Source organism: Cajanus cajan, chromosome 4 (assembly GCF_000230855.2).
Source record: "Cajanus cajan strain Asha chromosome 4, NIPB_CcT2T_4, whole genome shotgun sequence".
Classification (NCBI taxonomy): Eukaryota; Viridiplantae; Streptophyta; class Magnoliopsida; order Fabales; family Fabaceae; genus Cajanus; species Cajanus cajan.
Genome location: NC_138520.1, coordinates 3,226,662 through 3,254,374, shown reverse-complemented (window position 1 = coordinate 3,254,374; position 27,713 = coordinate 3,226,662). Strand labels below are relative to the sequence as shown.

Genomic DNA, 27,713 nt, shown 5'->3' with positions numbered 1-27,713 from the left:
TAATCTTTGTCGAAAATTGTGATCGGATGTACATCTAAAATTAGGATTTTGAAGTTTGAACAGTTTAATTCTTTAATTAAATTACATAAAGTATTGACACATGTAGGAACTGGTATGAGTAATTAAGTTCCCCTTTAGGCATGGTTGAAAGTTGAAACGAAAATGCCGCAGATAATGCGTGACAGCTTAACTAATATTGGAAGTTGGGAAGGAAATGGACTTTGTGGCCCAATGAAATTGATCCATAAGGTGGAACTGAGACGGGAAACAAGAGAATCCGTGCCGCAACCGAGTTCCATGAGAGAGAGTCGCGTTTTCTGATGCGTGGGTGACACGAGTCACTCTCTTGTGACTTGCATCGCAGTTCACGGACATCCATGGAAGAAACGCAATGGCTTCGCCTTTTTCAAGCTTCCGAAGGACACGTGATCCTTCATCCATTATGCTGTGGGCCCCAACCCTCCAATTATTTACGGAGGACAACAACTTCCATAGCGCAACACGTGACACTTGTCCCACTGCTTCTATACGTGTCATTTTACGCCCGCATATCCCATTTCCTCCATCGCTTCACATTCGCAATCACGCTCCTAACTCCTTACTTCCGAATGTGGATAATATTTTCTCTTTAGTATCTCTGTTGAAGTTTCTAAAAGAATGAGAGATTGGAGAAAACTTATGGAAGAGAAAATATTATTGTATCAGTGAGTTACATCTAAGGTGATAAACATCTATTTATAAAGTCATCAAAACTGTAACTAACTAACAGATTTTATTCTTTTTCTGTTATCCTTAACATCCCCCCTCAAACTCATGTTATCCTTGGAGGTAACCATGAGTTTGTGTCGAAATTCTTCAAACTGGAAACTGGAGAGAGACTTTGTGAGGATGTCAGCAACTTGAAACCTTGCTGGTAGGTGAATGACTTGAATTTCTCCTTTCATCACTTTGTCTCGGACAAAATATAAATCAAGTTCGAAATGTTTGGTACGAGAGTGCAAAATAGGATTGGCTGCCAATAGAACTGCACCAAGGTTATCACAATATGTTTTTGGAACAGGAACAGAGATGTATAGTTCACTAAGTAGTGACTTTAACCAAACCAACTCTGCAGTGACAGCTGCGATTCCACGATATTCTGCTTCAGTGCTACTTCTGGAGACAGCTTGTTGTTTTCTTGAACACCAAGAGACTAGGTTCTGCCCTAGATAAACACAAAATCCAGTGGTGGATTTTCTATCATCCAAATCTGATCCCCAATCTGAATCAGAGTATGCAGTTAAATTCAGCTGAGAAGATTTCTTGAGGTGTAGGCCATAGTGAACTGTTCCTTGTAAATACCTCAGTATTCTTTTTACTGCTTTCCAGTGATGTTCTTGAGGATTGTGCATGAATTGACAGACCCTATTGATGGAAAACGAGAGTTCAGGTCTTGTAATAGTGATGTATTGAAGTCCACCCACAATTGATCTATAGAAGGTGGGATCTGTCACGGCAGCTGAACCATTTGCTTGAAGTTTAAGGCCTGAAACCATTGGTGTTGGTTGTGATTTGGAGTCAGTCATCTTGGCTCTATGAAGAAGATCTCTAATATACTTTGCTTGTGAAAGAACGAGTCCTCCATCTGTAGTGTTACTTACTTCAATTCCCAGAAAATAGTGTAGAGGTCCAAGGTCTTTAAGCTTAAACATAGAATTGAGTTTAGTAACCAAAGAAACAACCTCAGATTTGGAACTGCCAGTGACTATGATATCATCCACATAGACCAGGACCAAAAGAGTGAATGTTTGAGTGATTTTAATGAATAAAGAGGTGTCACTCTTTGCTGCTGTAAAACCCATTGTGATGAGAAAGTGACTAAGAGTTTGAAACCAAGATCGCGGAGCCTGCTTAAGGCCATAAATTGATTTTTGCAGCCTGCACACTTTCCCTTTCTCTCTGGAATCAAATCCAGGAGGTTGATTCATATACACAATCTCTTTAAGAATACCATGAAGAAATGCATTATTGATGTCAATTTGATGCATATGCCACTGTTTTGAAAGAGCTAAGGTTAAGACAACTCTTACTGTTGTAGGTTTTACCACAGGACTGAATGTGTCTGTAAAATCAAAACCCTCTCTTTGATGATAGCCCTTGGCTACAAGACGTGCTTTGTGTTTTTGAAAACTACCATCTGCATTAAATTTGCTTTTAAAGACCCATTTGCACCCTATTGCTTTACATCCAGGAGGTAAATCCACAAGGGTCCATGTATTGTTCTTTATTAGAGCTTCATATTCTTCTTTCATAGCTTGACACCATTCGGGTTTGGAGAGAGCTTCCTTCACTGTGTGTGGCTCAATTGTGCTATCATATATGTGGTCTGTAGCTTTTGCAGTATATATTTTTGGCCTAAAAATGCCTGCCTTAGCACGAGTTGTCATTGAATGAGCATTAGTTCGAGATTGTAGAACTGTAGAGCCTGTATCAGTAATAGAACTAGAAACAGGAACAATTGGATTAGTAGTATTTGCATCATCATTAGGAACAATTATAGTAGCATTAGTGGTATTAGCAATATTACAATTTTCATGAGAATTATTGTCAGCAGTAGGAATGAGCACAGTGAGTGGAGGACTAGGATGAGAAGTATATATATCTAAAATAGAAGATGAAAGGAAGGGATTCGGAGAATGTTTATAAGGGAAAAAAGATTCATTAAATTTGACATGTCTGGATATATAGCACTTGCCTGTAGGAGACAGGCACTTGTATCCCTTATGTTGGTTGCTATACCCCAAGAAAAGACACTGATGAGATTTGAAATCAAGTTTATGTTGGTTATATGGTCGAAGAAGGGGATAACAGGCACAACCAAAAGTTTTCAAAAAGTTGTAGTCAGGGGGTTTATGAAAGAGAATTTGGTAAGGGCTTGTGTTTTGCAAGGAAGGTGTTGGGAGGAGATTAATGAGAGTTGTTGCAGTGACAAAAGCTTCACCCCAAAAAAGAAGAGGAAGAGAGGCATTGGCAAGTAAGGTTAGGCCAGTTTCAGTTATATGTCTATGTTTTCTTTCTGGTCTGCCATTCTGTTCATGTGTGTGAGGACAAGACAGCCTGTGTTGTATTCCATTTTCAGTGAGATATTTGGTAAATTTTAAGTATTCTTTTGCATTATCCGTTTGAATAGCTTTTAATCTATAGCCTAATTGTAATTCAGCAGTAGTTTTGAATTTATTGAAAGCATCAAAAGCTTGAGACTTTGTATGAAGAAGGAATATCCAAGAATATTTTGAAAAGGCATCAATGAAAATTATATAATATCTAGCACCAGAACTAGATGCCACGGGAGAAGGACCCCAAATATCAGAAAAAACAAGTTGTAAAGGTGTATTATATTCAGTTGTTGAATCTGCAAAGGGCAGTTGATGTGCTTTACTCATACAACAGGAATCACAAAGAAAAGAATCTGGAATTTGATTACATGTGATGTTGTTTTTATTTAGAACTAATCTAACAATCCTAGGAGATGGGTGACCAAGCCTTGAGTGCCAAAGCTGGAAAAGTTGTTGTGAAGATCTTTGAGTGGGATGGGCAGAAATTGGCTGAACTTTTTGTAGTTGAGGAAAGACATACAAGCCTCCTCTAAGCTGTCCTTGAAGGATTATTTCCTTGGTATCCTGTGTTTTTACATTACAATGGTGAGGATAGAATTCAAAAAATACACCATTGTCAAGGGCAAACTTTGAGACACTAAGTAGATTTTTAGTTATAGAAGGTACATGTAGTAGATTATGCAGAGAAAACTGTTTTGATGATTGTGGAGTATGAACATAAGAATGGCCAACATGAGAAATTTGTAAATTTGTACCGTTACCAATATTCACTGAGTCTGCTCCTGTATAAGTACTTTTCGTAGAAAGATTAGATTCATCATGTGTGATGTGATGGGATGCACCTGAGTCAGGATACCATAGAGGATCCAACACGGTTGAGGGTGTGGCAAGAGAAAAAGACTCGGAGACTTCATTGCCACGATTTGTATATTGAGTGTTGTTTGCTTGAGGTTGATTCTGATATTCCTGATTGTACCTATGCCAACAATCAATAGCAATATGTCCAGTTTTTCCACAAATTTGACAAGGAACTTTACCTTGGCTCCACGAATTATGTCCTGTGGCGTTCCAGTTGGATCTGCCATTGCCTCTACCATTTGTGAATCTACCCCTATTATGAAAGTTTCCACTTCTGTTGTTTGATCTACCACCACGAAAAACTCCTCTAAAATTAGAATCACTTCTCCCACGACTTTGATTTGAATTCTGCCATTGGGAGGGTCCAGAAACAATGTTTGCTTGAATCAGAACTGAATCAGAATGCTTTCTTTTCTCAATCCTTTCTTCTTGAGCTAGTAAAAGAGCCTCAATCTCATCGACAGTATATGGGTCTAGTCTTGATGTAACCGAAGTTACAAATCCATCAAAATCTTCTGGTAAACCATCTAAAATTGCATCAATGTGATCTTCCTCTGAGAGTACAGTACCTACAGCCGCAAGAGAATCAACAATTTTCTTTATTTCTAAAAGATACTCATTTACCCCTTTATCTTTCTTGATCATTCGGAGTTGAAGTTTGAGTTTCTTGATCGTTGCACGAGTATGTGATGCAAAATAGACTTCCAATCGCATCCAAATTTGATGTGCGTTCTTTAATCCCACCATTTTCGTCAAGATCGGGGTAGACATGGAAGCAAGTAACCAGGCAACGAGCAATTGATCTTGTTGTATGTAATTTAGGTATTCTGAATTCTCAATTTCTTTGGCTTCATCTTCTTTGGATGCATATCGCGATGGAACCTCATTCCCACGGATAAATTTCTCAAGTTTCCATCCACGAATGCTTGCAAGAACCTGTTGCTGCCATACCAAGAAATTTTCATCGTCGAGCTTGATCGCAATTGACGTTGCAAATGTTTGAGGGGTGAATTGCGCCGCAGAAGTCATGTTGAACCGTTTACGCTCTGGATACCATGTTGAAGTTTCTAAAAGAATGAGAGATTGGAGAAAACTTATGGAAGAGAAAATATTATTGTATCAGTGAGTTACATCTAAGGTGATAAACATCTATTTATAAAGTCATCAAAACTGTAACTAACTAACAGATTTTATTCTTTTTCTGTTATCCTTAACAATCTCTTTAACAATATTAATAATTATTAGATATATTTAATAGTTTAAATTTGATTTTATAAAAATTATTAAAAAATTATATTAATTATAAAATTAAATTTAAATTATTAAATATATTTAATAATTATTAATGTTGCTAGTGAGAGAGAATATTAAATGAGAGAATCCAAATTCCTTACTTCCTTCCACACGAATCACTCTACTCTCTACAATGCATGCAAAATGCTCCCGCCTTGAATTTCCCACAAAAATTCATTTCACTTATAGTGGTCATCATCACCTTATTTAAATGAACATAGGATATGACCTTTAGACCATTACCACTTTATTTAGGAGATCCGAGTAAGTCTACAATCCAAAAACTACATTGAATGAATTCATACAAATGCATGCCAGATTATTAACTTCGTTATGCCATAAAATTCAATTAAACCAAATCAACTAATTAATCACAATCATAGTCCAAACATGCTAAGAATGATGCCAACATTATTCAATCAGTGCATATGTTGTATATATATGCACAATCACGCTTACTTAAGCATGCATGATCTTTGTAGTTCCGTGCATAGTATAACCATGTAAAGCATCACACTCTTCTTATGCATTAATATATCAAGTGTAACTTTTTTGAAACTTCTCTTCCCTTCACTTGTAGAGTTGCTATAGTCAAGAATGACTCTCCAAAGTTGTGAGTTGTCACATACCTTTATGAATGCCTTTGCATGATTCAGACAAAAGTGTTTTAATCTTTCTCTCTTTATGCTTCAAGCCAATTTTTCGAGTTTTCATATATATATATATATATATATATATATATATATATATATATATATATATATATATATATATTGTAATTTTCAATTGTGGATTTCTTTTAGATTTTAGTTTTTCTTATGGATTTGTAAATTATCAAGTATAACTAAGCCTATTCTCATTTGGGACTTTTTGTTATTGTATATTGGCAAAATCAAATAAACCTTGATGCTAACTTAATTGTCCGTGGCAAAGTTTTTTTTTTTTTTTTTTTTTTTTAACTGTTTATATATGGCAATGTTACCATTATCGGATAACAAATTTACAAGGCAAATTAAGTTTATGATTTTGTAGGATAAAATTAGAGTTAAAACAGTGTATTCAATTAGTTATTAAATTAATTGGCTTGGCGGGATTCAATGCTCTTTTGTTTGTATCGAATTATTAACTTACATGATCAATAAAAATAGTGAATTTAAAGAAAGAATAGTGACATTGCGTGATAACTGTATGTTAATTGAAATTAAATAAGCGAACAATTAACAGTTGTTACTAAAGCATTAAAGAAATGGAAACAAAAATATTTGTTAATTCAACCATTACATTAAAACTATTAGTTATTTTGATAAATTATGTGTTAAATATTGTTAAATTTTAATATTGATAATAAAACTATTTCATTTTCACACATTTCAGATATGTATACGACGTTAACTTTTTACAATAGCTTAAAAAAATTATTGAGCAATTTTAAGTCAAAAATTAACCGTTAATTAGATATTTCTATCACAAAAATTATATACTAAAATATATTTTTAATTCTAATAAAAAATGAATTTTTTTAATTTTAATATTTATATATATTTTTTAAAATGTGTGATTATTATTTCCAATAAATATAATTAAGGGTAGTTTAGGTAGTAAAATTTAGTTTTTATATGAAATTAATATATTTAAATAAATTTAACTAATGTATGAATTTAAATATTTTTCTTTATATATAAATTTTTAGAAAATATACATTTTTTTTGTCTAATTTTGAATAATGTGTGAAATGCACTCTTCGAGAAGAGAAAAGAAGGCGTCAATAAACTCTAATCGACAGAGTAATGGTTTTATTCTCCAAGTAAGAGATTTTAAATTAATGAGTGGAGATAAATTGCTTGACAATTTGAGTTCTAATCATGTTTTTGATTTTGTTTTAAAAAAAATCTTAATTATACGCATTATCATATATTCATTACGCGTTTATATATCACAGTGAATTGTAAAATTATTTAACATTAATTTGTGATTGTAATACATCATACAATTTTTTATAAAAATAATTATAGTCTTTATAATCATGTTACATTTCTATTTAGCTATTAAAAAAGAGACATCATGAGAGAAAATAATTTTAATTAATTTTCAAAATAACAAAAAATAATATAAAAGAAAAAATAACAACTATATAATTGTTTAAATCCTTTTTAGGTCCTCTCCTAATGTATCAGACCGTTGCACTTCTGAACTAATTGCCTTAAGACAACTTCATAAAAAAAGACACGATCATTGCAAGTCACATAGTCACATAAAGAAAAGTTGTTTAACATGATGAAAGTTCATGGTAATATCAATAATATATATATATTAAATGTAAATTTTGTAAATCCAACTGTTAGATTGGAAGTTCATATCTCTTAGATCATATATACAAAATTTTATATTAATCCAAGATGATTTAATATTTCATTTTTATAAAATAAAAAATTTGACGTAATATATTCATTTTAAAATATATTAAAATATGAACACTTTGATTACCTTCAAGTTGTTGTTCAATTTTAACAAAATTTGATATACACGTATAAAGTGATATGAACTTTCAATCTAACTGTTGAATTTACAAAATTTACATTTAATATAAAGTTATTGAGCTGTATAATTAGGAATGACACTAGAGCCCCATGGTGGTGGATAATAGTAAATCTTCCCCCGCCCCACTGGATGAAAATTGGCCTCATACCCACCCTATATCCGCGCGGGTATCCATAAATTTATTGAATGCCCACAGATATCCATGGATATTTATAAATTTTTTAAGAAATTAAAAAAATTATATTACTTATATTTAATGTTAATTTTGTTGAAATAATAATAAAAATGCAAGATAATCAATAACTTAAAATACATCAATCTCACAAGTAAGTTAAAATCTCATAACAAAGCTACAATAATTCAATCTCATAATTCCAAACGAAAGTAAACAACTTAAAATACACAAATCTTATTGGTTCAATTAAAGTTAAAAAAATTAATCAAATTACATCCAACATAATTCTATAATATGCTTAACACATGTTGGTAACTTATTCATCAACCTCACTTTTGTAAGAAAATAAGATGAGAGAGTGTAGTTTTAGAGTTATGTGATACAAAGATAATTAGGATATCTAAGAAATATTATTAAACGGGTACCCGCAGGAATGGATATCATCATATATACTCGCCCCGCCTCATTTATAAACGGGTGAAAAATTATACGTTCTCATTATCCGCAGGTACCCAATTAGCCTATTTATTTATTGTCCGTAGCGGATTTTATCCGCAGATACCTGCAGGTGCGAGTATTTTTGTCATCCTTAAGTGTAATACTTAGTAAAAGTTATACCGGTATAATTATAACCCCCTCTATATATAAAAGTATTTATCCTTAAATTATTTTTATTTTTCACTGTAGTTGATGAAAATGTATTATATTAATATAAATTGAATTTGTATATAAAAATTAGTTAATTTAAAAAAAATTATAATTTTTTAAATGATTTAAAATAGTTAAACTAGAATGATCTAATCCAATCTCATTCGTCTATGATTTGAAAAATAAATAAAATTTTAATTTTAATTTATTTATTTTTGTTACATTTTCTTTTTAAATTAATAAAAAATATTTTTACTTCATTTTTCTTTTACTTCTATCTTTCGTATTAAATAACTCCAACTTTTATCCAACTATTTATTATTTTTTTTTGTTTTTGCTTTTTGTTAAACACGATAGTGAGAATTATTATTATGGTAAATATTTTTGTTTGAGAATTATAGAAATAAAAAATTGATTGTTAAAAGAATCAAACTTTAACATTTTGTTTGGGAGAGAGAAAAATCAAAGGCAGGGAAAGAAAATAAATACGATTATTAAAATAGGTTAGTTCGATCTAATTTACCTCAACTCATTTTTGAAGTGAGGTTGATTTGACTCAATTCACTAATTTGAATGTTCAAAATTTTTAAATCTGACTCAACCTATTATGGGTTGGTGGGTTAAACAAATTGATTTACCAACTCACCTAACTTTGTTTTATATAAAATTTTAATTTAAAATGATTTTTTATCTAATATAAAATTATCAAACTAAGTATCATCCATGCAATATTAAACTTAATTAAACAATTAAAACAAAAATAATAATAAATTATTGTTATTAAAATAGTTGTCAATCAATATTAACTTTCATTTAAGACTTAGGTAGATGAATCTATAGTAATTTAATGTTGTTTAATATCAACTTTATCTTCTTCTTAAAAAAAGGTACTTAGTTAGAATAATATATATATAAAACAATAAATGGTTAAGTGAGTTGTTAATAAGTTGGATTGATGGGATTAAAAGTGAGTTAGGTTAAGTTTTTGGACCAATTTAAAGTTTTTTTATTTTTTATTTTTGACCCAATCCATTTTTAAAGTAACCTGAATTCACCTTCAGACCGAAATCTACTTTGTTAACTTTAGATATAAGTAAAGATTTATTATTGATTAAAAAATATCAAAATAGATTAAGAATAAAGTAGATTAAAGTAAAATTTGTAATTAATTGATAAGATAGAATTGGATGAAAAATGGAAACATTAATATTTAAAAATTGTAAGTTATATAGTTAAGTATTTATGTAAATTAAATTATTCAATTTTTAATTATTTATTATAATAATACTTATAGATTATATTGCAAATTATTTATTTTAAAGATTAATAAATAAAATAATATAAATTATTATAATCGTGTATATATATATATATGTTAATAGATTACGTATAATTATAATTATTATATATTAAACTACGTATATACATAATCAAAAATATTTGTTTATAATCCAAATAATTGAAAATAAAGAAAGTATAAGAGATATTTCAACCTATTATAAAATATTATATGTGTATTATGTATCACTAAAAATATTGTTCCAAAAGTAGGAACTTAAGCTAGTCCATCACATTCAACCCACAACTTTAAAATAAAAATTACAGAATTAAATTTTTCTAGTATTCTTATTTATCACATAAACTGGATTCATAGATCAAGAAACAAAATTATACCTAAAATCTTTATGACTTTCATGTTCTAATTTTAATCAAAACCAAATATGATGATTGTGATTTTTAAATAAAATTGAAAAATGAATAATGATTACACACACTTTTTTTTGTCGTTTCTTTTTAGTTTCCAAGCGAATCATCTTATGTTAGTGAGTATTTTTAATCTGTGTGAGCTCAGTCTCATCTACTTTTAAATTTATTCAAATCACTGCTACTGAGCTATTATGTTTTTCTTTCAATTACATGCAAATCCTATCTATATATGAAGAAAAATGTTACACACTCCGAAAAATGAATCGAATCAGCGTCGTCTAAATCTTAAAATATTAATATTTTAAAATAAATTTAATATAAAATAATTTTTTAATTTAATATTTTATAATTAAAACTTTTTTTTAAAGGTTCGAAATATATTTCAGAGGATCAGAATTTTTCATCTATGAAAACTTTAGACATCCAAAATTAGAGCTATTTTAGACATCGTACGGCAAGGCTAGGCTATGAAAGCTTTGGCAGAAAGGGGAGTGGCGATAGAAAAGTAAATAAAGGAAATTAAAGGAGTGACAGGTGTCGGAAGGAGGGTTTTGCCGTATTCCGCATCATCAATTTAATTCAAATTCAAAAGTCTTTTATGACTACACGGACCTTCTATATCACCGTTGCCATAAGATGGCACCTAATAATAACACCCCATTTGGTAATCACCACCATACACGTGGCCCTTTTATGTTCGCTTGACTCACGCATGCACAAGTCAAAGGCGCACATGGACGAGATCGCGGCAATCAAAATGGCTGCACCATCATTCCCCATGTGTGTGCGGTGTAGGCTGATATTATCTCGGGGTGCGGATGAATGCTACGTGTGAAGGTGTTGATGTGTGATTTGTGGATGCATAGGATGTAATGATGTGGAAAGAATATGATTCTACTTCTAATGAATATAAGTGTCGGGTGTACAAGAGGCTTCTACTCTCCTCGCGGTGCTTTAATCTCTAGACTAGTACATATAAAAAATAAAAAAAGAGAGAGAGAGAGTGTGTGTGTGTGATGAGGGCTGAGATGAAGGATGGAACTCAAGTTGTGGTGCATGATAATGGTAACTCCGGGAAAGTCTCAATCTCCAAGTTCTCACACCTTCTTGCTTCCCAAGATCGTGATTTTCTTCTCTCTCCAACGGGCTCTCAGGTTTTCTATCTCCCTCAACACTTTTCCCTCTCTATCTCTAGTTTTTGTATGTCAGTGTTAATTATTTAGAGCACCATCGGGTAATAGCTGAAAATAAAATAAAAAACTATATAGTATGCTCCTACGGTTATACTTCTATCGTTTTGTTTCAGATGGTGGTCACTTCTGGTCAGTTTTTCGTCTTGTATTATTTTGATCTTGATACGATTTAATTCTATTTTTGTGCTCTATACATCTTCGCCAGACTTGCTCATGGGTCATGGCCCTCCAACTTTTGGATTTAGCCGCGGAAAATAACAAGAGCTTCTTCCATACATATTAAATGATAATACACCCAAGAAAATAATTTATGGGAATATATATATTATGATTGTATAAATCGTAGTTTGTTTAATTCCCCTTTGGCCTTTCCTTTATTAAATTAATCTCTTTGCTGTGGCTTTTGGTGTAGTTTGGGTTAGGACTCAGTCTTGCAATTTTTTGGAATTGTGTTTTTTTTTTTTTAAACAATGTTTGGTAGGTTGCTGCCGCGGTAGCCGGTGGCGGGTGACCTTATTGTGTTCAATCGCGTTTAGTAAAGGCCAAGCAAATTAAAATGATGCAATTTTTAATTACTCTTATTATATCCGTAAAATTTCTACATATTCATGTATTTTAAATAAGATGTTATTATATTAAGGTTGTTCTTCGTGAAGACTGAAGACCCAGAACTATGTTAGTTGTTTTTCCTGAGAGATTTTAGGTGTAAAGTTTCTAGATTTATCTATTTATATCCATTGGAACTTAATTAGAAGCATTTGCAACCCCAAAATTATGAAGATTTATCTAGAAGAGCCTATCTTCCACCTTAAAAAAAAATTAAGTTCTAGGGTTTAAAAGCAGTTGAGTTTAATATTATTTAAAGGATGCAACTTTTCAATTCGAAAAAAAACCAAACTCCGGTTATGATCTCTGGTCAGCTAAAACTTGCATGGTGAATATGTCTATAACTCTACATTTATTCTCTGAGAACCAAAACCGGAAAGTAACAATCCGACCCGTCCAAATAAACGGGGTAGATGGAGAGGTAGGGTATAAATAAGCTGTGAGAGAAGCAAGTTTTGTTTTTGTTGCGCTGTCTAATGGGGCTTCACTTCTATGCTCTTTTGATAGTGGTCTATTCCTTTACTCTTTAATTTTATGAAACCATCCCCAACAAACTTCGCTTGCGATTTTTATGAATTATATCATCTTTACCAGCAATACTTTACCAAAGAAAGTGAGAGTTATATTGAAAAGAGAGAGTTGTTTTTACAAGCTATCAAAAAAACGAGACTACATAAGTATAAATTTGAAGCGAAAAAGTTTATACAACTCTTCTTTGGTTGTAAAGATAAAGATACCGTCAATGGAGCGTTGTAATTAACGATTACTTGCGTTAACAACTGTAATAGGCGATTGGTTAAGACTCAAGATACAGTTCTTCAAATTTAAGGTTGACTGTCTTTAAAGTTGGTCAACTAATAAATCGTGAACAACCTGGTATTCAGAAAATATTTTTGTTTTTTGGTTAACGAAGAATGGTACCCAGCATTCTGGGAAATGTTTTAGACAACTGCTGAATTTTCAAAACGATTTTTGCTAATTTTGAGGTGAAGAATGAAAATAAAGATGAATGGCGATGATATTCTTGTTAGCCATGGAGTTTTCTTGAGTAGTTAAATGACATAGATGCAAAGCATTCACGAGCTACACATGCCCAATTTTTGTTGTCACTTTCAGCGTTGTCGTGGAGGACCAAGCATTGCAATTGAAGGACAAGTGTCACCTAAATAGTCCCTGTAGCCTAGTCCTAGCTATTACGCTGTGCGTTATACACGTGGCCCATTATTCCCTACAGAAAAAAACAGTGGGCCATTTTGGTGACCCGTCCCTTTCATAATTTCGGATAGCACTGGATTCTCTTCTGTTCTTATGTACCCATGCTTTTGTATCATGTACTCCATTGTCGGTGTTATTCAAGTTCTTCAATTTTTTTTAAAAGTATGGCCGGATTCTGATTAAGAGAAAGTATCTTAGATAAAATTAAATTTGAATTTTATTGGATAGATTAAGGCATAATTGAAATTTCTTAGTAGCGTTCACCTTAACAACGTTGATGAATGCTTTGTTAACCTTCCCCTTGTACCAGAATCTCGAACATTGATGTTCATGTATCATTCCCCCTAGGCCCCTTTCTTTTATGTGCAATTTTGTAAATTAACTTTTGAGACACATGGTCATCGCTGGAAGCCTGGAACGCAGCTGTACGGAATTTGGCATGGTTTTAACTCTGTATGCCAGCGACACGTAAGAGCACGTATCCACGTGATGTCCTTTCATCTATTTCTAGAATTTTCGTCGAGGCTTATCGTAGGTGTTAGACTCAAGTTCTTTAATAGTATACTTGCTAGAAAAAGCTAAATGCTTAATAGTTTATATACTAATCTATTTGAATGAATATATAATTTTATGTTACTATAACGGTAAATTTTGATTATAAATAAATCGCCAATTTCGTTATGGGATTATTATCCTTTCTTCAAAAATGTTTTTAAAGTAATAAGATTGGTTAAGTAATTCTTGAATTACGAAAAATCCATCAATTTAGTTTCAAAATAGATGTTTTCAGTAAATTTTAAGGATTAAATTGAAGGATGTTTTATTATTTATGAGATTAGTTAACATAATTTTAATACTTCTAGGATTATTTAGAAGAAATAGTAATATGTTATATGTCACAGACTAAGAAGATGGTTTATTCTTTTTGTTATGATCTATTATATTGACAAACAAAAATATTTTGTTGTTTAGAATTTCCTAGACTTGTGAAGCTTATATATTAGTTTATATTAATTTATTTAAAATATTAAATTATTTTTTAAGTAATTTTTTTTAGGGAAACTCTAATTAATGGCGGTGTTACAGTGGATAATGAAAATTTAGGTTTAATTTTCATTGTGTTGTTGTAATTTACTTTACTGATTAAAAAATAAACAAGGTAAATCTTTACCCTAGCTGTCCACAAGAGCTGGTTTCGATGGCTGAATGTATCAAATTAAGAAATTTAACGAATATATGATGCACAACATCGTTTAGTATAAATTCATATCATTATGCAGTAGTTATACCGATTTATATTACTTAGTTTATACTATTAATAAAAGAATACCTCTTTTTGGTGTGAGCAAATTCTGAACTAATGTACCTATAACTATTTCAAACCTCTTTCTCTTTAAATAACAATTAATTATTTTTATATTTTTATAATTTTAATTTTAAATAGAGGGGCATGAAGTGCCTCTTTATTCCTAATATATTTATCATGAGTAAAAAGAAATGTTGTTAATAGTAGTGAATAATTAAAATGATATATATTTTTTTTAGTATTTATTCGGGATATATTTTTGTTCTACTTTATTTGTTTGAAGATTGTGATGAAATGTGTATTTTATTAAAGATTATATATTAATTCTATGTTATATTTGTGTGTTTTAGTCACGTCATGTTTTATTGTTTTAAAAATATGTCATTCATGCCATTTGGTATTTTGTGTTTTATTGTTGTTATTGCTCATATGCATATTAAGATCAAATGGATATATTTGTCTACATATAAATGTAATATTATCTAGAGATTCCTGAAATTATCAGAATGAATTAATTTCAATTACAATTGTAATCTTAGAGGTTCAAGGTCGATGTACCTTGTTTGATTACTCAATTGTTGACTGATTTTGTTATCAAAGATTAATCAACTAATGCATCTCTCTAGTTACAATAATTTAAGTAAAATGTTAGATAAGGGGAATTGTACCCTCCTATGCCTATGGGATTCCTACCTCCTATACTCGGGACCAACCTCCTCCTTAGGATTATGGCCGATCTAACTTTTAGGCTCACGGTCAATTAACTTAAGGTTAATCATCTTAATAATTAACAATCCACAATAAATTTACATCTTTTCGAGTTTATATATGGACATGACCCATGAGATTATAATATAATATATTTATTGGATATTTATGGGTCAAAGACTCACAAATCATATTTATGTATTCAATGTTGATTGAACTCGACATTAGAGGGTAATCGATTGATCTATCATGATAGGTATAATGACTTAATTAATGCATAGAATGAAAGATATAAACCATTACGTGAAAGGATGTGCTCCTAAGATATGTGGAATCTAGAGATGATGACATAACAAAAAAGCATTGAGATCAAGGTCAGGAAGGAGGTCAAAAAATCAAGGCCATGAAATCCCACTGCTAGGTTAAGAAGAGAGATGTCTTGAGGGGAGACATGTCTTCTTTCTAGAAATAAAACACAACTAAAGAGAATAAGAAAAGGAGAACATTTAAGTGTTCCGTTGATGAGATCAACTTTGTGGTCAAAACAATAACATTAAAATTAATTTGAGTCTTTTAGTTCATAATTTTCAATTTATTGTTCAAATGCTGCTGCTTTGTAATTTTTATGTATAGGAAAAAAAATTCATCATTTTCAATGAATTTAATTTTTATTGCAAAAGGGTAGTTTAATCCTTGACTTCAATGTGTGCGTATCAATTTAATCCGTTCTTAACTTTTTGGGCCGAATTGACTAATGACTGTGGTAAGTATTGGAGGCTTTTTTTTTTTTTTTTTTCAATAATCAATTACGGAGGTAGTTGATAACTTGATATTGGGTTAAGTTGTTATAAATGGTGGATGCAGGTAAAAGTTAGCGATCTTGAAGGGAAAGTAGTGGGTCTCTTATTCGCTGCCAATTGGTACCCACCATGCCGTGGATTCACCCAAGTCTTAGTTGGAATCTACGAGGAGCTGAAAAGCAGTGTCCCTCAATTCGAGATAGTGTATGTGTCCTCTGATGAGGACTTGGATGCCTTTAACAGCTTCTATGGAAACATGCCGTGGCTTGCAATTCCGTTCTCTGATTTGGAAACAAAGAAAGCTTTGAGCAGAAAGTATGACGTGGAAGGCATTCCATGCTTGATTTTGTTGCAACCTGACTATGGTAAAGAGAACGATGCAACAGTTCGTGATGGGGTTGAACTTATTTACCGCTATGGTGTCCAAGCTTATCCATTCAGTATCGAGAGGTTGTTGCATCTGCAACATGAAGACAAAGTGAAGCTTGATAACCAGACCCTCGTTAATTTACTAGGAAACCAACACAGAAACTATGTTTTGACTCACACTCACACGGGACTCAAACAGGTAAATCGCTCCAATACTTTTGATTTGCATGCATGCTACTGTTTTCCACGTTTTGTTAATTAATATTATCTAATTATGTTATAATTAGAATACACATGTATAAGTTCTCACTATTACATGCTCTCAAGTCGCAACTCAATATTCTCTATCTCTTTTCTTGGCATTTCAAACATCAAATAATTTACAAATTTTTAAAAATATATAAATTAAGAACTTTTAATTTAATAGTTAGATCTTGAAATTTGATATAGAAAGTTATTGAATAAAGTAAGTGTATCAAAACTTATTTTATAATAAGTGGATCACTTCTCACACACACACACATATATATATATATATATATATCAATTAAAGTTTAAAATTGTTTATTGAAAAATTTAAAAATATATTTATTTATATTATTCTTCTAATTATACATATATAGAAGTATTTATTTATTATAAATATTTATTCTATATAATACTTATATTAATTTATTAATATTAAAATACTAGTTAAAATAATTGTTATGTCACAATTTTTTTTTAACTTAATAAGGTTGCAATTATCTATCAACGTTTAAATCAATGATACAAAATATCAGTTAGTCATGGATCCAAATACTATTAAACATTTTTAGTAAGGTTTTGAAATTCGAATCCAGTGAATGAAAAAAATATAATTAAGAGTGATCTCATTAAAATGGCCAGCTAGATTACTTGATAGAGATTAATCGTAAACATTAATTAAGTTGGTTGATATTTTGTACGATGATTATAAAAAAGAAAATTAATGTTACAAAATAAGAGTTGTAGTTCTTATTTTTGTGTCTAGCTTTTCTCTAATTCTTATATATTGTAAATATGGAATAAGCATCACTTAAAGTCAATCATGCTCCAGTACCAGAGACTACATGACTGGGAATTTAATTCAAATTTCAAAATGCCTTTTTCTTTTTTAATCATCAACATCGAGTAAAGACTTATAACATTTTTTTTTTTATATAATTTTTATTGTATCAGTCGTTGTATTTAACAGTTATCTTGTAGTTTATCTGGTAGTTAATTATAGAAAAAAGATGTAGAATTACTAGAATCATATCCATGCATATGAATAGAATTTGTGGTGCATGCAGGCAGTTTCATTTGAACTGCATGCCGAGAAATCCTGTTCCGCATTACGGGTGTTGCTCCTCGTGTACACATGCAGGTACCCGTGAGTTCCCTTGTGGGCAAAACCATTGGACTCTACTTCTCAGCGGAATGGTGCGTGCCATGCGCCAAGTTCACTCCCAAACTCATCTCCGTGTACGAGAAGATAAAGCACGAGCTAGCCGAAAAGGGAGAGGAAGACTTCGAGGTTGTGCTAATCTCCAGCGACCGTGACCAAGCATCCTTCGACTCCTACTATAGCACCATGCCCTGGCTAGCCTTACCCTTCGGTGACCCTGAGATCAAGAACCTGGTTAGGCACTTCAACGTGCAGGGGATTCCCTGGTTGGTCATCATAGGCCCTGATGGTAAAACAATAACCATTCACGGTAGGAGCTTGATAAACTTGTACCAAGAGAACGCGTACCCTTTCACCAGCGCCAAAGTGGAGGAGCTGGAGAAAAAGCTCGAGGAAGAGGCTAAGGGTCTTCCAACGTTGGTGTTTCACGAAGGGCACCGCCACAACCTTAATTTGGTGTCTGATGGGAACGGTGGGGGCCCATTTATTTGCTGCGTGTGTGATGAACAAGGCTCTAGCTGGGCCTATCAGTGTCTCCAATGTGGCTATGAAGTGCACCCCAAGTGCGTAAGAGCTGTGGAACGTGACACTAATAGTAATAATAATAATAATGTGTTGGTGGACACCACTACTGGTTGTGCATAATATATATAGGAAGTGATTAATAACTTTCTGTAGCAATTAATTGAATGTCCTGTGTTAGAGGCCAAGAGGGCGAAAACTTTACCGAATCTGCTACACCACGGAAGGGACTGGAATGCCCTTCAGAATTAATTAGATTATTACATATCTTTGTGGGTGATTTTCTATTTGAAAGAAAAAGACAGTCATGAAAGGGAAAGGTGACATACTCCGATATATGATGATTGATGAGTGCAAGTTTGATAAACATAGTCAAGAACGTGATTTGAATTTCGATTTGGAAATTGATTTTCTGTCGGAAAAATAGTGGTTTTAAATAATTTAGACATTCATGATTCATGAACTTGAAGCATCAATTATTATTGTTCTCCTTCTCCGTAACGTACAAAAAGAAGTGTTGTTAGCTAGCTAGTGTTTGGAACCTGCCCAGATCGGAAGAAAATCCTCTCATGATAGTTGAAATGGGCCCAAAGCGACAAGAAAGCGAATGACAACCAACAAGTCCATATATGTCAACAAGAAATCAGATAACATAAGAAGCAGATTTCGAAATGGCCCATGGGCAATTCAAACCCCGATCATCCTAGTATGTTATCAAATTATGATGTTTTCTGCAATTTTAAATGGTGGGTCTTAGACTCTTAGTATTGGACTACTTTTCTTCACAAATTTGTACTACTACCGGTGTCATATTCAGTTTACTATTACAATGTGAATGTGATAAACGATGGAAAAAATAAAAATTTGGAGTGTATAGGTAGAATGAAGAGATAAATAAAGAAAGAAATAAATAGGTAAAAGTGAGTGATCAGGGAAGATAAATGTACAAATATAAAATCTCTAAACGATGCGGGGGATCATAAGAAAATACAGGTAGTCATTCCTCTCTGAAGAGGGTATGCTTGGTTAGTTGGTTTGCACGTGACCTTTGGTACTAGGAAGAAAAGATAGATATAGACTTGCTCTTCTAATTTTGTTGCATAAAATGGCTGTTGTCCCAAATTTGTTGAATCCTTGTAACTATATATTGACTGTAACTTGGTAAAGACGAGAGAAATTTGCTTTCCTATCCCTTATTTGAAAATGTTATTATGATGATCTAGAGTTACGACAGAGTGAAAAGGCAACAAAGATGGGAACATGTTACAGCAGATAAGCAAAAGATTTTTTAATAAATTTTTTTAATTATATTATTGATATGAAATATTTATCAATTTTGGTGATGATTAATCTTTGTCAAAAAAATTTGACTCACTACTAACATAATAGGATCTTTTATCCCAATTACGTTGTTTTCATACACAAAACTCAAATCTTACTTAAAATGACTGAGTCCACTCAAAGACAAATCCATTTTGGTGGAAGTGGGGACAAATTCCCCCATTAAGTTTTTTTTTATATCAATAGTTATATATATATATATATATATATATATAATAATGATAATAATAATAATAATAATAATAAAATATACTACTTAAAAATTAAGTATTCCATTGTCTTTTGTGTTTTATGTTGTAAAAGAAAGTTAAAATCAATATATTACTTTTTAAGTATATTTTTTTTATAAAAAAATGAATTTGAGTGTAGTTTGTTAACTTGATTTTTCTTAAAAATAAATGGGGCAAGTTATCAAATATATGTGGGATTTGTTAACATACATTCTCTTCTTTTTTAAAAGGAGTATATTAGTAAGTTATAATGTAATATTTTTTAAAATACATCTAGATGTAATTTGTTAACTTACTCTTTTTAAAAAAATGATGTAATTGTAAATTAGCAAATTCATGTATGTGTGTGCGTGTCATATTAATTATAGTTAAGTAAGCTTAGTCAAAAGATAATGGTTTATCTAAATTTGTATTATACTTTTTTAAAAAAGATAAAGTTTTAATGTAAGAAACGAAAGATTAAATGATTATTTTGTTACTTATATAATTTTTTTTAAAGATGTTGAAAATAAGAAAATCATTTAATATTTTTAGAATATGAAATCTCGTAAAAAATAATTAAAATACATATTTTTATTCTAAAAAAATGTTAAACTATATGTTTATTACTACATATTTGTATATGAATATTAACTTTACTACTTAAAATTTATGAATATCTTACTAAGTCTACTACCACTTGAACCAACGACTTGTCGTTGGCACAATTCTATTTGGATAAGCTTTTAGTCGAGAGGAAAATAAAATAAATGTTTTATTTTTGAATTTTTTTATTTATAAGTTAAAATTAGCTTTTAAGAGAGGCATTATTATACCCTTTGATGTGGTTTTGTGATTATGTTACTGCATTTCCACCTATTACCAGTCAAGAGAGATGCGAGACACAGTTCTTGCAATTGCCAGCAAAAGTTGCGAGAAGCATGCTTGTTACCTAGTTTGCTTCTTTGGTTTTCTCTTTTTGAAACCGTTGCTCCGGTGCAGTGGTGTTCTAAAACTTTGGTTTAGAGGAGTGAGAAAGTTATGGGAAGAAAGAGTATGAAGGAAAAACCCTCTATGGGAATGGAGGAAAAGACTTGTAGCTCATTGAGCTATAGAAAATAAGTGTCATTAGAGTAATTATTAAATAATTAAAAGTAAATTTTATATTGAAAAATATAAATTTAATATAGCGCAGTCATTATGTATTTTAAATATAGTTTCCAATAAATATAGTTTCCAATAAAAAATTTCTATATATTAATTTCTTTACTAGAAAGTGGGTCTCAGTTCCTTCTGCACCATCCGGCGCGTTCCTTTCGGACTTAGGCCCAAGCCCAACCCAAGTAACGCTTGGTGGTTTCATCTTTTGCGTCACAGTTTTTATCCAGCCATTCAACGAAAACGTGAAAAGAATTAGAATAGAAATGCTGTCGTTTCACTCTTGTGGATGTTGGCGCGTTTCAACATCCAGAGCATTCCAATTCCAATTTCAATTTCAAACCTCACCTTCTTCTTCACTCTTTCTCTCTGCTACGAGCAATACATTTCGTTCTGTCACCGCGAGCGCTGCTTCTGGTTCCGCCGGCGACTCGGACTACGACGGAGAGCGAAATTTGAACTTCTCTGGTGCGCGATTGGAGGAGACCGTCGATAGCAAAATCGGATCTGGAAAACTCAGACTCGATAATTGGATCTCTTCTCGCATCAACGGCATTAGTAGAGCGCGCGTGCAATCAAGTATCAAAGCGGGACTTGTTCATGTCAATGGCCGTGTCATTGATAAGGTAATCTATGCATTAGGTTCTAAGCTGATTTTACTTCCGTTTTGTATTTAGAACTGCGAGAATTTGCAATTTCATGTAGATTACTAACTCGGTTCGTGTGTGCGAGTGTGTTTGGCTTCTCCTTAAGATAATTTCCAAGCTATTTCACATTTAACTATTTGTGCAATAATATAAATCTGCATCTATCTATCGTGGAAGATGTCCTGTTTATGCGTGGTTTATTGATGAATATGAAATGCGTTGTGTTCAGAATTTAGAAAATGTTTCCAGTATTTTAAGATGATGCTTCCAAATTGGAGGCGTTTCCTAGCGGTAGTGACAGCCAAATTGAAATTAAAACTAAATCTGTAATGGCGGTAATGACAGCGTAGTTGAAATTGAAACTAAATCTGTAATGCTGGTTTTCTTAATTGTGATCGACTTTAAGAAACTACCAATAGTTAGGATGCTTACTTAGGTATCACAACGAGCAGAGCTTGGATAAGTACCATACCCAATCCATTGTTTAGAAAAAAAAGACTCATTCTCAAATTCATTACAGCACAATTAGCAACTATGTATCCATCTCTTGGTAGTTTTTAACAGTGTTCTGTCTTCCTCTCAATTTGTGTTTGAGCTGCATGGATCAGTGGCATATTTTAATTGGTGATGCTTGAGCAGGTTTCTTTCAATGTCAAAGCTGGAGATGAGATTAAGTGCACAATTGCAGAGTTGCAGAAGTTGAGGGCTGTGCCAGAAAATATACCTTTGGATATAGTTTATGAAGATGAACATGTTCTTGTCATAAATAAACCTGCACACATGGTAATTCTAAGCCTAACTTGTATGGTTTATGATTATGAAGTTATCTGTCTTTTTAACCCCAATTACTAATCATATAAGAAATATTCACAAGGCATTGTTAATAGAATCTAATAGTGAGATTGACTATTTCATTATTTGATTTACTTCCTAGGTTGTGCATCCAGCACCTGGCAACACATCTGGGACACTTGTCAATGGCATTCTTCACCATTGCAACCTTCCAAATGTTGAATTTTCTAAAGAGGAAGCTCTTTCAGATACAGAAGATTCCGATGAGGAGTTCAATAGCTATGACTCCCTTGCAAGTTCTTGTGAAGGGTTACATTCTAGATTGTCTATGGCATCGATTCGCCCAGGGATTGTGCACAGATTGGACAAAGGCACGAGTGGGTTACTTGTTGTTGCAAAGGTGTTTCTTACATTTTCTCAAAAACTTGTCATTAGCACCCAACTTAGTAAAAAGTGAAGATTCTTGTTCATACTTTGAAAGATTGACATTTGGTTTTGTACCTGTTATTTGTATGCTTTGTTATTAGGATGAGCATTCACATATGAAATTGTCAGAGCAATTCAAGCAACGTACCATCAAGAGAGTCTATGTTAGTATTACTGCTGGGGTACCCGCTCCAGTTGCTGGCCGTGTTGAAGTTCCAGTTGGTCGTGATCTTAATAACCGTCTCCGTATGACTGCTGTAGCTGGACCAAATAATTCTAGAAAGGCCCGTCATGCTGCTAGTAGGTGATTTATGGTACTTTTACACTTAATTTATATTTAGTTATTTACTAAGCAATATGAATTATATTAGTTGCTTCTTATCATATTTGATTATCATGAAATTTGAAATATATCAATAAAAGAACTGTATAAATTTAAAAATTTTGTACACATAACATGAACTTCCAACTTTTTTATTATTCAATCCAGGCGATCTTGCAATTAGATTTCTAGGGGAATTAGTTTCACTTATTTAACTGGCAATTGTTATCGAGAAGATATTTCATCCTTGGGGTTTTCCCTTATAATCAATTAATCAAAAGGAACTACTTGAATATCTCACTTAGTGTGATCCATGTAATTGGTTCATCATTATGATAGTTTTGGTTTCTTTCGTATGGTGGAATGTCCTTAAGGTTTCGTAGCAAGTGCTATGTTTTCATCTAAAAGTTGATTATTTACCATATGTCAGGTACAAAGTAATTGAGATACTTGCTGGGGGCAGTTGTTCATTGGTTGAGTGGAAGTTGGAAACTGGACGTACTCATCAGGTACTTCATGACACATAACTTTGTGCAAAAATGATACATGGTAATGGTATGGTACATTTAGATGCCTCACTATTGCCTGAACCAGATTTTTGGGCTACTAATGGAATGTGTTGAAATAGTTTTTCCCAATACTGGATTGAAACATTGTTCACGTTATTATTTAGCATGTTATATCAATTGAAGAATGAAATGGTAAACAAGGCATTTTTTCTTTTAGATACCGATATTTTGAAGAAGAAAAACCTCTCATCACATGTATTTGGTGAAGAATATTCCATTAGAATTTGCTAAACTAATAATTTCCCTTCCAAAAAAAAAATCCATGTTTTTTTTTTGTAGATTCGCGCTCACGCTAAGTATTTGGGAGTTCCTCTATTGGGTGATGAGGTGTATGGAGGGACAAAAAACATGGTCTTGTCACTGCTACGGCCCCGAACTTCGACGAGTTTGCATAGCAAAATTATAAAAATGGTTTCAGGGCTAGATAGGCCTTGCCTTCATGCTTTGACTCTCGGGTGAGAGGATAAAAAGCTTATTAACTTGTTAAACCTTGTTTCTTATCTCTTTGTTTAACAAACTTGACAAGGTTTTGCCTATTGTTTTGTAGGTTTCAGCATCCCCGTACAGGGGAGCAGGTACACTTTTCATGCGAACCGCCTGCAGATTTCGACGAGATTTTGAGCCAGCTTCGTAGAATTGGCAGTGAAAGGGTTTCTATCTCAAAACGTTCAAATTTATGACGAGGGCACTATATTCATATTTAGTAAGCCGGTTTCCACTTCTTATCAAACTATTCCGCTACACCTTTTTTACATATCTATAGACTATTACTAGTATTAAATAAAGTTCTATATCTGTGCTATCTATCCTATAAACTTTACGAAGTACTAATAATTCTTTTTATCATTTTTTTTTCTTTTTTCTTTCTTGATTTCCATTTTATCTGATTTTTTTTTTTAAAATTGTTCCAAAGCAATAAAATAAGAAAACTCATTGATAATAAAAATGTTTCTTTTATGTTGATTAAGATGAGATCAATGTAATAAAAGCTAAAATGGAAAAAAAAAGTATATTTCCTTTTAGAATAGGTGATAAAAATAAAAAATATATAATGAAAGCTTTGTTTAGTTTGATTTGACTTTTTAACATTATTTAAATTTTTATATATTACAAAATATATCATAATGTTAATATGTTGTGTTAAAATACAATAAATAAAAAAATGAAAAAAAAGTATTGAGATAGTTCCATTCAAATTGATTTTGTTATCATGATTTAAAATTCTATATTAAAAAAATAAACTAAATATATTTTTTAATGATAAAAATTATGACATCTTTTGGAACCATCTTTATTTTTTATTTGTAGACCGTTCAAATATGTAAATAAAAAAAAAAAAAGAATTTGTCCGTAAAAACTTTAGTGAGCGGCAGAAGACACTATTTTTATATTAAATGTAAAGGCTGAGAATGAAATGAAAGACAATGTCCCACTCTAAAAGACAGATTTAAGAACTCTATATAGTTAGAAATTAAGGAGAAAAGTACCTTTTGATATACATATTAATTATCATTTTTGTTTAATGTTAAATAAGGAAATTAGATATAAGTAATTAATGCGTTGAATTAAAGGTTGAATTGTTTGGATAATGTCTGAATTTAATCCTTGAAGAAAATAATTCTTTGGCTAGATTTTATTTACCTTCCAGTGCAGCTAGACTAGTCTAAAATGAAATCTTAGAATATTGATGAGAAGAAAAAAAAAATATTTACTTAATGTTAGCTCATGTTTAATATTGCAATTTTAACTGCTAAGGAATGAATATTTAAAACAAAAATTACAAATTTTATAAAATTTGAAAGCTAAAATTGTGAAATCAATAATCTAAATGATTAAAATTACAGTTTAAATATTGCAGGATTGCAGGATAATAAAAGTGAAGTTTAGAATATGTATAATCAAATAATAAATAATTTTAAAATTTTATATTTATATAAAATATAAACAAAATGAAAATTTGATGACCAAATTTTAGGTAATATCCATGCGTTTACACGAGTTTTAATACCAAACGTGTAAGCCGAATAATTTTTTACTTATGAAAATTGACACCATTTGGTGATTTCTGGAAAATAGAGTTGCCTGACTTCTTATTGGCTTTGCTTTAGACTTTTACTTTTCGAATATATTCTGTATCCCTATGAACATTGTTAATCTTTATTTTAACTTTTAATTAAGATTAAAATGTGTAAAAAATGAAAGAGTATATTATAATTACGAAGCTTTACATTAATTATACAGTGAAAGGTTAAAGAATAATTGAAACACTCTTGCAACTGTAATTTTAATTTTCTTTTGTTGAAAAAAAATTGTTTAATAAAACAATGGTATTTTAGATAAAGAAAATTATGACTAAATGAAGAATCTCCTTTACTACGGTATAAATAAATAGAAACCTAAATAACTAGTGAATTTGGGATACAAAAACATAAATTACTCATTTGATATTTCTACTTGTATCATTTTTATGTTTTGGTCCTTATCTAGAAAGAATCCATTTTAGTGTTTATACATTCACTTTTAATTTTGGTATGTACCATTTTGCTTTGTGTTAACTCCGTTAACTAATAGTGTCACATAATAGAAAATGGTTTTAATTTTTCTTGTGGTTGGTAAATTGCCAGAAATTTGTTGCGGTTTTACCTCACGAAGTTGGGACACATTGTGACGGAGCATGGTCATCGACAAGCATAGTGCGCGAGCACGAACCTGCCTTGATTGGGAGAAAACAAAGAACAAGGGAGCAATGGTGGAGAAAGAAAGAAAAGTGATGCAGTGGGTGCACTATATTATTATAAGAATGATATGAACTTAATTGTTAATGGAAATGAGATGAGGGATGATGACTACTCGATAGGTCTTACTTCGCACATGCAAACGAGTAAAAGATAAGAATAATAAAATATTATTTATTAAACACATGTATAGATCAAAGAGTAAGATGGGATGGGGAAATTTAATAATTATTTTCTTTTTTATAAATGGTAAGAATAAGATTTAATAAATATTTAGAAGTCAAATAAGAAATAATATACAAGAATAGAAGCTAGTGTTTTAAGATAACGTTCGTTGAGTTAGAGTAAAAAAAGTTAGAAGCTAATTAAATGTTTTACCCAACATTATTAATAAAATTAAAAAGTTTTTCATTTAATTAATGTACCTGCCTGAGGGTACACTTGTAGTCTTCTTAGTGAGAAGGGCCGAATAGATGCTTTAAACGGACTCTTCAGAGGGGAGAGGTACCTGCAAAAGGTACTCCGACGCTCAAGTTAGGATATGCACGATATTCTAGGGTAATTAATGAACAGTGACGTACCTTGTTACGTGTGACCTATTTATAATACCTGACATGGGCCTGAACGTGATGGGCCTGTTCTAATCTTTACCAAATTAGGTAATACGATGCTAATCAGCTAATCATGTCTTAATTATGCACTTATCCTTGTTAACTGTGATTTGTACTATAACCTGTTTAACCTATCGGCACATTGCCGAGCCGACAGGCTAATGCCGGTAGAAGTTTGTTTGGTAATCCTATCGGATCGGCATTGGGCCGAGCCGATACATAGTATGCGGGAATGCATCATGCTGCTTGCATCGGCCTTCAGCCGAGCCGTTATGCGCCAGTTGACAAATCTCGGCCTTCGGCTATAAGCCGAGCCGATGCTAACGTCAGCCTTGGGTATGGTCCAGTTCGCATGGGTGTCTGACGGAACGGCACGTGTTGGTCAATGTGACCGATAGGGTCCTCTCGGTACACAAGCCCCCCAGCCTTGAGGAGTATAACGACGCAAAGGGTAAATGTAGC

General features: G+C 31.8%; 3 protein-coding genes across 5 annotated transcripts; 2 read left to right on the top strand and 1 right to left on the bottom strand.

Moving 5' to 3' along the window:
* Window positions 1–758: 758 nt before the first annotated feature.
* LOC109796007 (retrovirus-related Pol polyprotein from transposon RE1) lies at window positions 759–4,982 on the bottom strand. The gene has a single exon (XM_020355603.2). The coding sequence runs from the start codon at window positions 4,980–4,982 to the stop codon at window positions 759–761; it is 4,224 nt and encodes a 1,407-aa protein (XP_020211192.2).
* A 6,175-nt stretch (window positions 4,983–11,157) lies between these two features.
* Window positions 11,158–18,904, top strand: LOC109802830 (putative nucleoredoxin 2). The gene is made up of 3 exons (XM_020364227.3): window positions 11,158–11,468; window positions 16,207–16,710; window positions 17,899–18,904. The coding sequence occupies exons 1-3, from the start codon at window positions 11,331–11,333 to the stop codon at window positions 18,562–18,564; spliced, it is 1,308 nt and encodes a 435-aa protein (XP_020219816.2). The 5' UTR covers window positions 11,158–11,330; the 3' UTR covers window positions 18,565–18,904.
* A 2,376-nt stretch (window positions 18,905–21,280) lies between these two features.
* LOC109802464 (Pseudouridine synthase family protein) lies at window positions 21,281–26,887 on the top strand. 3 transcript variants are annotated; one of them, XM_020363847.3, is made up of 8 exons: window positions 21,320–21,775; window positions 22,436–22,579; window positions 22,731–22,988; window positions 23,116–23,318; window positions 23,767–23,845; window positions 24,185–24,360; window positions 24,453–24,608; window positions 26,530–26,887. In XM_020363847.3, exons 1-7 carry the CDS (start codon window positions 21,416–21,418, stop codon window positions 24,583–24,585), a joined length of 1,353 nt encoding a protein of 450 aa, XP_020219436.1. In that variant the 5' UTR covers window positions 21,320–21,415; the 3' UTR covers window positions 24,586–24,608; window positions 26,530–26,887. The 3 variants fall into 3 exon arrangements, 1 of the variants encoding a protein (XP_020219436.1); XR_014433601.1 differs by lacking the exons at window positions 24,453–24,608; window positions 26,530–26,887 and having other exon boundaries at window positions 21,281–21,775; window positions 23,116–23,328; window positions 24,185–24,230; XR_014433600.1 differs by lacking the exons at window positions 24,453–24,608; window positions 26,530–26,887 and having other exon boundaries at window positions 21,287–21,775; window positions 23,116–23,314; window positions 24,185–24,255.
* The last annotated feature ends 826 nt before the right edge of the window (window positions 26,888–27,713 follow it).